General features: G+C 49.4%; 1 protein-coding gene across 1 annotated transcript in view; it reads left to right on the top strand.

The window, feature by feature from the left end:
• JPH3 (junctophilin 3) overlaps positions 1-10,864 on the top strand; it is a 113,408-nt gene that overhangs the window by 79,440 nt on the left and 23,104 nt on the right. Inside the window, exon 4 of the mRNA XM_019505422.1 lies at positions 9,769-10,688. Within this exon, the coding sequence (XP_019360967.1) occupies positions 9,769-10,688 (920 nt within the window). The remainder of the gene's footprint in view (positions 1-9,768; positions 10,689-10,864) is intronic.

Raw genomic sequence — 10,864 nt, 5'->3', positions numbered from 1 at the left:
GTGAAAGTGTTTGTGCTTGTGTGCGTGTGCATGCGCGAGCACATGTGTGTGAAGGGCCATGTGCGAATGCATACTCGGTGAATGATCACGTGCGTCTGTGAAAGTGTTTGTGCTTGTGTGCGTGTGCATGCGCGAGCACATGTGTGTGAAGGGCCATGTGCGAATGCATACTCGGTGAATGATCACATGCGTCTGTGAAAGTGTGCATGCATGTGCAAATGCATTCACTAGCGACCATGTTTGTGTGTGCGCCTTTGTCATCGCTGAGAAAAGACGTATGACTTCTGGTAAGAATAGGAGAGTATTTGTGTGATCGTGGATGCATTTGTGTGCGGTCTGAGGACGTGCCTGTGTTTGAAAGACTGAAAGAAAGTGTGCAAAAAAGAGAGAGAGATGTGGTCCCTCATTTGTAGAATTTGGGAGTGGTTTGAGTGAGCAAAAAGACCCATCAGAGACATTTTAGCAGCCAGCGTGTTGGACGATCGGGAGGAAGTGTCAGCTCAGCCTAGTGGAAAGCCAGGCTTGAAAGCATCTTGTTTCCCTCCGGGACCTGTGTTGCTACTTGCTGCTTTGTCCGAAGTTTTGCCCATCAGAGTATGAAATTTGTCAGGGCTGCAAAAGAACAGCTTATTCAGACCAGCAGGGCCAATCCCATGGAAGCTGCCGGAGGAAACGAAGCCCAAATTAATGAACTCTGAACTTATGCAGGGCTATGCTGGGCCAGAAAAGCTTCTGGATAGATCACTCCTTTAAAGGGTGATCGAGTGTATGTATGCTCACCAGAGAGTGGGAGGTGAGAGGTATAAGTAAGGGTGGGAAGATCTATGTCTAAATGGCAGTAATTAACATATTAATTAACGTATGTGCATGGTATTATGCAAAAAGTTTAGTGTGCAGCACCATCGTTACAAGGCTTCTGTCATCATTTTTTTTCTCGCATGCTTTAATTGGAGGTTACTCATCCATCTTAATTGCTTTGGGGTCTAATGTTGGTGACTCATTGCATTACAGCTCTTCCTCCAAGTCACCGCTGAGCCAATGGGCTGGCAAAATGCTAAGGGATTGCTACATTTTTGGGACAAGGCACTCGAGCAACTTGTTGTAGTCCCTGAAGGACCTCATAAGAGCAGTGATGTGTTCTCTGTCCGTGTTCCCCATGAGGTTTCAAGTCGGACGAAAGATTATACTCTATTATATATTGGTGCCAGGTTAAAATGGCATGCCTGTTCCACCCAAGAGCTGGATGCATTTCACTGCAGTGTGATATGATTTTTATATGAATAGACAGAAGGCTGAATTCTTCCTCTGCATAAGTGGGCTGGAGTGCTGCTGTGGCCGTGATGGCCCAGGAAGATGTATGAGGCAAGGGTTTTTTGTGGTATCTTTTATTGAACCAACTGTGTAGTTGGGAGAGCTGCTGGGGACAAGCTCTTGGGCATCAAGTGCCTTTCCTCAAGTCTAAGGAAGTTAAACATAAGTCTGTCGGCTCCACAGAGTTACCCCAAAAGGTCTTTGGTTGAACCCAGATAAAATCTGTAAACACCTTGGCACCCTTAAGCATGATCCATGCCGTGTAAGTGCATTATATTATTGTTGTTATCATGCCAACTCTTATTTCTGAACAGCCACAGTGCCTTTCAAAGGAGCCCTCCTAGAGAGCATGATTTTTTTCTACCTTAGGTGGCCTACAAAATCCCTTCTCATCCTTGGACCACACTATCAAAAGGAGCTTAGATAAACCATCAGAGGGATTAGTGTACAGGAAAATCCTTCTGCAGAACAGGGATGGACAAGAGCTAGCTCTGGAAAACTTTTGCAGCCACTGATCGGTTGGTGGTTTAGCACATGGCGGCAGTGGAAGCATTATATCATGGGCATAACTATTAAAGTGCCCAGGTTTTGAGACTACCCCATTGCTGTGGGGTTAATGCACATTGCTGTGGGGTATAATACCCTCCTACCAGGTAGAACCCTTTAGGGGAAAATGTATGCAGTTGAACATGGGACCTTCAAGGTCCCATAGAAATTCCTCCAGAAGCCCATACAATTCAAAGGCACGTTAGAAATCACCCTTCTGTCTGAAAAGTGTTTTCAGCGGCTGTTGTGACTTGTAACCTCGAAAGCGGCAACACCGAAAAGAGATTAGAGAAAAAATCTCCTGTCTTGCTCAAGGCGTTCACTTAGTGCATTTGCGTGTCATCTCCTGCAGTCTCCCTTCTGCGACCGCTCTTGCTCTCCCTTGCTGCTGGTGTGAGTCTTGCACGCGGCAGCAGGAGAAATAAAACAGTTTTAGAAGCAGGCAAATGTAGCTGTAAAGCCACAAAAATAGTGTGCGGGGCTCTGGAAGTGTTTTAGCTAAGCTTTATACATGACTAATCATACCTGCTTGGAGATTTGTGTGTCAGAGATCAGGAAAGGTGCACGCCGTGACCTGCAGGCACCGTGTTGAACACTCCCACTGCCTTTTCTGTTCTGCCTGCTTTTCTTCAGCTACATTTCATGGTCAGTGTTGGGCTGTGTTTCTGTATAGTATTATTCCAGACCCCAGTGCGTAGGAAATAATAAGAGACATAAAGCCCTGCAAATCTATGCAATGCAATTAAGAGCAACTCTCGGCCTGGCCTTCCTGCTCTACGTTATTCCCATATCTCAGTGGCACTTAGTATTGGGCACGGCAGCGCCAGCGTGTTGGACAGCGGGTGTCACATCAGCATAGCAGAGTTAGGGCCTGGAAAAGAAGGGGCTAAAAGGAAAGGCTCAGTATTTTCAATGCGTCCCTTTTTCTGTCCTAAAATCACAGACTCATAGACAATGCAGGTCGGAAAGGATCTCAGGAGGTCACATCTAGTTCAACTCCCTGCTTGAGATGGGTTCAAGATCTGTGTCCTGGTTTGAAGTTTCGGGCCACGTCCGGCAGAGTCCAAACCCGTCCAGGGAGCGCCGCGAACGGGCGTGGTATCGGCGTTTTCCCACGACGCCGTGAACAAGAGCCACGACACCGTTTCTAGCATAAACCGGCTAACAAATTTGGTAAAGAGGGAGAAACGAGGATCGGGCTGAAATGAGCCTGATTATCGCTTCCTTGCAGAGTTACGAGTTGCATACGAGACATCTGAGTGTTTTAACAGGTCTCCCTGTTCCCCAGGGGCTTTTCCAACCCTGGAGTTATTCAGTATCTGCATCTGCTATTGCCAGGAGATTTTCTCCTTTTTAGCATCATCTCTTGAAAAGATTTTTGAGGTAATACATTTTTTATTAGCTTCTAGACAGGGACATGGTGTTTGATTTGTGCTGGGGTTTGTGTTTCTGATACTCGTGTTTTGGTGGGTTTAATGCCCGCGCGAGCGAGTGAGAAGAGAAAGAGCTTCCACTTAGATTGCATTAAAAAGCAAACACGCCAACCAAGATGCGTCACGAAACCTGGACGCGCCGGCAGGAGAATTGAGGCAGATAATAGCCATGAGTGTGAGCATCATGCCTGCGGCCGAGTAACCCCGGGCTGTGAACCTGTCGGCATTTGCACACCAGGCAGGGGCAGTTCAGCTTGAAACAAGATGCAACAAGTGAGCGTGGCAAACGGGAGAGGGACAAGCGGAGAGGGCGATGGAAAGAAGATCCTGGCATTGCACCGGTTGCTGCAGACATCGCAGGAGCGACGGGTGTGGGGAGGGACCTGATGGACAGAGTAGTCGTTTTACCCTGAACCCTGCTGAGAAGAAAGCAGCAGAGAGGGAGATGTCTTAGCAGCTCTGCTCTGAAGGGCCTGGAGGGGAAACCATGCTGGGGGTAACAGAGTTTTGGATGGGATGCGGTTTCAGGGGGGAAGAGGGGAGACTTTCCACTGCAATCCTCACAAATTGGGATTGAGAGCTGACCTCTTTTCCCTCCACCCCCCGCCCTGACCCCGAGTCTGTCATCTGTGGCCACCTCTTGCGTCCCCGCTGATGCCAGGCGTTGTGTCTCTGTGGTAGCAAGCGGCTGAGAGTGACCTGGCAGATGCTGAGACCTTTCTGTTGAGTCCCTGGGTTCAAATGAGTGAGCTAGAAGTGCAGCGCTGCCTAACCCTGTATTATTCCCCCGGTTTGGCATTTGCTCCTCATAGCGTGCGTGCTTTGGGGCACATCTGCCCTGCCTCTGTGCCCGCGTGCCATCCTCTGGCTTTCTCCATCCTCCACGCTCCAGCAACGGGGCACTTGGCGAGCACGTGCCCAAGCCCCAGGTGTGCTTGGTGCCACATGGTCAGCCCTCTTTAAAGGTAGCTCCGTTGCTTTATTTCTGGGATTCGGCTAGCACAGAGCAGGACCCAGGGCAACTGGAGAACAGGCTTCACAGAGGTTAAGTGACTTGCCCAGGGTTATACAGGGCAGCTTCAATCAACCCAGGTGTCGAGTCCCACTCCGGTCCCGATGTATTCCCCGGAGAGGTGCAGCATGGGCAGCATCGGTGCAAGTTTCTCCCACGTGTCCCCCTTACTAACAGGCTTTTTACCTTGACTTGATCTCTTCAAGGCACGTATCCTCTGCTGAAACTCCCAGCAGCAGCAGCAAAGAGCTGCCTCAAAAGCACCACAATCCAGATGTGGATGTTACATGTTCTCCTTAGCAATTTCACAGCTGCTCTTCCAGGAACCTCACATGCTCCAGTGCTAATTTTAGCAGGTAATCATTGTTGAACATCCTTGGATGAGGGGATGAAGGAGGCAGGCAGGATTGCACTGTGCTGCTGTCAAGGAAACACCTGTATTTCAGAGAGGAGCCGCTTGTTTTTACCCTCTGGGGAAGGTAGGGGAGTGTAATTTTGATATGCCAGACCGTGAGACTGTCTCTGCTGGCTAAGAAGGACTAGATCGCGTGAAGGATATATAGTGAATCCTGCCTTTGGCCACTTGGCTCCAGATGGAGAAAAATCAGGGGCTAACCTGACCTGATAAAAGGGAAGCAGCTTTATCCTAGGGACACAAAAGGGGATACTGGAGGGTCTCTGAAGGTTGCTTAATAAATAATTTGACTGGGCCGACAAGCCTTTTAATGGATCTCCCCCAGATCAGCAGAGCCCGTCTCGTAAGAGTGATGCCAGCGGGGTTTCCCTAGAGGAAGGTGCATAGGGGCTGTCTGCAAAGGTCAAGGGGGGTTGTCTCGGGTCCCAAACCACACAGTGGAGGATTCAAGTGAGGCTGCTACGGTCTGCAGATGTGCCCTTGGCTTGGGCAGGAGTCCTGCTGCGTTCCCAGGGTTTTGTGTCTGAATGGAGTGGAAGGAGTCAGCAGGAAGAGCTTGCAGAGTGAAAGGCAGTAAGACCAACCGCATCCTATATATACCAGAGAGCAGAGAAACCTCCTTACTGCCCATCGCAGGGGACGGTGGAGTTTGCAAATGGACCTGAAACTTTGTGAAGCAATTTCAGATCTACCCAGACGAGATGACAGAGATACCCCGGTACCTTGGATGTGCAATGCCAATAAAGCTGTTCGGTCTTGGCCAGCAACCCCCCGGCCTTCTCTAAACAAGCATACGCCATCCCTGTGCTCCTATATGAGAAGAAGCCCCTATATGAGATGGCTGTATGAGGAACCAAATCCTGAGTCCTTTACTCAATTTTTACACAGGCCGATTCTCAGGGAAATGTCATAGTTTCATAGTTTCACAGAAGTTAGGGGCTGGATCACCAGCTCCAGCTCTGCTGCACGGGGCAGGGAAGACTGCTGGGGTCATTTGCCTGAGGATGAAGGATGGTTGTTCAATACGTGGCCTTGGGCATCAGGATTTGAATTTGATCTCAGGTTCTGGCAGAGACTTTTGATTCGGTCACTTACAGCTCTCTTCTGCCTCTGCTCCCCATCCAGAAAACAGAAGCAATAATAGGGAGCATTCAAGAAGATCAGAAGTTTTTCTCTTGATTTTCCCCAGGTTTCCAGTTAAATTATTTCAGTGGCCAACAGACATTTCTGTGCCTCACAGGACTTGTACTTTGCTGCTCGTTACCCCTATTTTCTTCTCTGGTTAGGCACCTCGTGCTCCCGTGCAGTGCACTGGAGTCTCCCTTCATGGTAAGAGGGAGCCCTGTGGTATTGCTGCTTACAGCCATTATCGCAGATATAATCCAGCTGCAGATCCAGGTCCACACGGGAGGACGGAGACACAAGGAAAAAGCCACAGCTTCTGTTTTCAGCTGAAATATTTGGGTTTCTGGCTAAAACACTCGTGAAGAGCCTTTGGTTTTGGTCTTGCAGTAAGCCAACCCTTTTCAGTGAAAACATTGTTTGATCAAAAACTCATCTGTCCGTTGCAAAGCTATATCCTCAGAAAATCCTCAGCCAGCCCTGCGAATGGTACTTCCCCTGACTCGTGTCTATTTAGGCTGAAAGTTATCCTGGGGTGGGCCCATGTGTCTGAACGATGGTTACATGGAGGAGGGAGATAGATTATTTTTCTGTGCCATGGACGGAACAAGGAGCAATGGTCTTAAATGACAGCAAAGGAAATTGAAGTTAGATGCTGGAAAGAGCTTTCTCGATATGAGGGGGGTCAAGCACCCAGACCTGCTTGGAATAAGCTACCCACAGATGTGATAAAATCGTAATCCTTGGAGTGGATTAGATAGACCTGGGTTGGTTTACCCAGGGACAACCTGCCTTGATCATCACGCGTTGACCTAGACGACCTCCTGAGATCCCATCCAACCCCATTATTCCATGAGTCCAGAGCATTATGTGCCATGCTCACAGTTGCAGGTGCTACAATAATAATATAGTAATACCACAGCTATGGTATTATTATATACTATATAGAGTATTATTATATATTATGCAATCTAGAGAGTATTAGTCTATATTATATAGTATATTACTATAATAGTAATAGTCAGGCCTTCCCAGAATCTCAAAGTTTGTGTGATGGACCTAGGTTTGTGCTCAAAAGGGAACCAGCGGCTCAGACTATTTGCATTAAGTTTGTATTAGAAACCAGTAGATTCTTCCATCAGGATTAAGCTGAATCAGTGTGAAATCATCGTACACGAGTGCCATGGTAGTGACCCCTGCTTTGGGGCGCCTGCTTGAACGTTGGGTGGTTTGAGTCTCGTCCCGTGCCGTTTCAGAGGCCGGAAGGAGACCCTCCGCCGAATTCGTAGCATAGTTGGCTTGACTGGCTTCTCTCATGTGGCAGAGAAGCAAGATGCGATAAAGCAAATTACCCAGCAGGAACAGGCAGAGATTAAAGCAGACATTTCGTAGCGTTTATTTTTAAACTAGGGTAAGAAAATTGAGTTCTTCCTTTTTTGAGACTCATTTCTTGTCTAGCCATAGCAGTTGTAATTAGATGCATTTCAGCAGTGTCAGGCAGTTAATATATTTAATCAAATCATTCACATAATTTAGCATGGCTTTAGCTGGGAACAGCTATGCTTTTAGTGTATAAACTGACATGGAAGAAAGTTTGGCTTTTACCACCTCAAACTCATCAGGTGTTTGTTAAGGCATTAGGAAAATGCTAATTTTCTAATTACCCTGAGATGTGGAAATAATCTTGCTAGCCAGTCGCTGTGGATGCAGCTATGGCAGGAGCTGCCTCACTGGAGCTGGCAGTAAGGGAGGCGATGGCATTAATTTCTCTGAGGAACTTATGGCAAATATAAGAAAATAAGGAAAAAAGCAAAGACACATTGCTGGAGCGGGACCTGGTTGGTGAAAGGAGTCGGGACTCCTGATTTCTGTTCCCAGCTCTGCTACTGACCCAGTGTCACCGTGGGTTAATCTTCTGATCTCGGTGTCTCCGTTTCTTCTGCTTTAAATTTGGCTTAAAAACACTAGAAGTCTTGGACCTGTAAGAGCACTAATGAGCCTGAATTAATTCCTGTTTGTAAAGTGCTTCCAGACCCCTAGTGGTAAGTACACAGTGTTATTTCTGACGTCGCCAGCTAAAAAAGAAGCGTTCGAACTCAAATGGATAGCATTAATCACACATGGCAAGGTAGAGCCGAAGCCGCTCGATGTGTAATTTGACACTGGATTTGGAGCATAACGATGTAGATGAATTCATGCCATCCAGGCTCATCATTCATAGCCTGTGTGTCAGTGGCTGATGGAGTCCCCGAGCCGAGCCGAGCCGTCCTTCCCCGTCCCACCGAGACAAAACAGCCCCTTTTCCTTCTTCCGGTTCTGGGAACTGCTTACGGTTTAACAGCAGGTCCATAACCGTGAGCTTGAGAGTCATGGCCTAGGTTTCTGCAATGACATGTAGGGGTCATACAAGTTCATGCGCAAACGAGAGCTTGCACGAAGGGTTTTCAGCGTCCCACATCCCCCAGGGCAGCTGCAGTTAGAAACCTAATGGAGCAGCCCCCATGCAGTTAGCTACCGGGATCGACGCCTGGGGAGTGCGTTTGAGTCAGTCCAATATAAAGAACCAGCCACAAGCGATGTACGTTCTGGTCTGAACCCAGGCCCCGAGGTCTCTGCTACACGGACATCCAAGATGGAGAACTCTCCAAGTTCTTCTCTAGCTTACGTTGGACTCGATATAAAACATAGAAAGGATTTTTTTTCTCTCTCTCTCTCCTTCCAGTTGTTCTTAAGTCCCGGTTAGACATATGAAGAGAAAATTCCCACTCAAAGCCAGGCCCTGGGCAACAGGAAGGCTTGCATTTGTTCTGCAGGTTTCTTTCCCTGCCTGCTGTCTGTACCTGCAAGCTCGGCAGCTTCAAGAAAAATGACTTGTGCATTGTCAGTGCAACTCAAACCTGCAGCCGGCTTGTCTGGTGACTCCCATCCCCGTAAAGCCCGTGCAAAGGGTGTATAGTACATCCTGTGGCAGAGATGATCAGAGGCGTGGGGAGGTAATGGCTTTGCTCAAGCTGAGAGATGAAGGGCCATGGCACAGATGTGCACTGGGAGCCTTGCAAAGTCCCTCAACTTCTCTGTCATTTTTAATATAGGGGTAGTACTTTTCTGCCCCACAGCCAAGTTCCTGTATTTAAGCATCTAGATTCATAGATTCATAGATGTAGGGTCGGAAGGGACCTAAGTAGACCTTCAAGTCTGACTACGTGCCTGTCAAAGTGACAGGATTGAGGCGCTTCCATAAAGGCATTTGGGCACCTAACTTGTACGTAGCTGCCCATTTCTTTTGCATTCAATGGGAGTTGGATGCCTGAATGCCTCTCTGGATCCAGAGGTATAGGTTGTAGCCGTGTTGGTCTAAGGACGTAGGCACTCACGCTTCTTTGGGTAAATCTTTTATTAGACCAACTCAAATAGTTGCAAAAATTCTTCTTTGCAAGCTTTCAGGTCTCAATACCCCATCCAGGCCTCAGTGTGCAGGAAGCGCTTTAATAATCCTTCAAGGGAAGATAGTACAAGCAAAGCAGTCTGAATCCTCATCCCTGGCCACCTGGGCAGGCAGCAGATAAACATCGTGGCCAGGCTAGCGAATGCCCCCGCCTGCTAGCTAGCGCTCCATTGTCCCCAAACCAGGTGGGGACGTCACCCGTTGTGGGGCGCGTGCAGTCTGCACGGTCCCTGCCCTGCTGCGGGATCCAGCTGTTTGCGCCATGTAGCCCCGCGCGCGCTGCCGGCCGGGTCTGAATCCAGCCCCTTCTCTTCGGGCAGGCTCGCGGCGGAGAGGAGGTTGTAGTGCCATGGAGCTGTTGTCAGCAGCGTGACCTGTGGTTTCCCTGGCAGCCCTCTTCTGTATCGGGAACGGTCTGTTGTGCAGCCACAGAATAGAAGTAACCCTCTTGCATTTTCTCTCTCTTCTCTTTCAAAAAAAAAAGGGCTCGAGTGCCAGAGGCCAAAGCGTCAGAATTCAAGCGATGACATCGAGGTCCTCTCCACGGGGACCCCTCTCCAGCAAGAAAGCCCGGAGCTGTACCGGAAAGGGACCACCCCTTCAGACCTCACTCCCGATGACAGCCCCCTGCAAAGCTTCCCCGCCAGCCCCACCTCCACCCCGCCGCTGGGTCCCTCCTGCCGGAACAAGAGCGCCCATTTCTCCAGACAGGTCTCGGTGGACGAAGAGAGGGGTGGGGAGATCCAGATGTTGCTGGAGGGACGAGGCAGGGACTACTTAAGACCCAACAGCTGGAGCGAAGACAAAGCGGGTGGGACTCGTGGCATTAGAAGTGGGGCCCTGCGCAGTGGTCACCTGGGGTCCTCCTCCATCCCCGAAGACTACAGAGGCCGGAGCGGAGGACACAAACACATGGCCTCCAACCACAAGCAAAGAGAGAGGTGGACAGATTCCCCCGCCACAGTGTCTTGGACTTCCCACCATCGGCCCCACAACCACAGCTCAGGGAGCTCCAAGCTGCTTGAGCTGGACGAGGAGAAGATGAGCAATTACGAGATGGAGATGAAGCCCCTCATGAGGATGGATTCTTATATGCAAGAGATTCACACCCAAAAAAGACACTATAGCAAAGCCGGCCCCTGCAGGAGCCTGGCGGAGGACCACCGTGGGGAAGACCGGGGCTTCGGGGTTCAGAGATTGAGGTCTAAGTCCCAGAACAAAGAGAATTTCAGGCCAGCTTCCTCTGCCGAGCCGACAGTGCAGAAACTGGAAAACCTGAGGTTCGGTGACAAAGGGGAACCCCGGCTACTACGGTGGGACTTAACCTTCTCCCCGCCACAGAAATCCTTACCTGTTGCACTAGAGTCCGAGGAGGAGAACGGGGATGAGCTCAAATCCAGTACGGTAAGTGGGCAAGTCTCGTGTATTTAAACCTGGCTGAGGAAGTGGAGGCCTGGGTGAGCCCGAGCTGGTTCTGAACCATCGGTGCCAAATTGGCTCCCCCTGCCCCAAACACGCACACGTTCGTGCAGGAGGTGTTTGCTCCCCCTCCCTCATGGTACTAGGTAAGAAATAACCAT

The sequence above is a fragment of the Gavialis gangeticus genome, unplaced genomic scaffold (genome assembly GCF_001723915.1).
Source record: "Gavialis gangeticus isolate Ggan-Ray unplaced genomic scaffold, GavGan_comp1, whole genome shotgun sequence".
Lineage (NCBI taxonomy): Eukaryota > Metazoa > Chordata > Crocodylia > Gavialidae > Gavialis > Gavialis gangeticus.
Note: the sequence above shows the minus strand (reverse complement) of the source record. Positions and strands in the feature narration are given on the sequence as shown.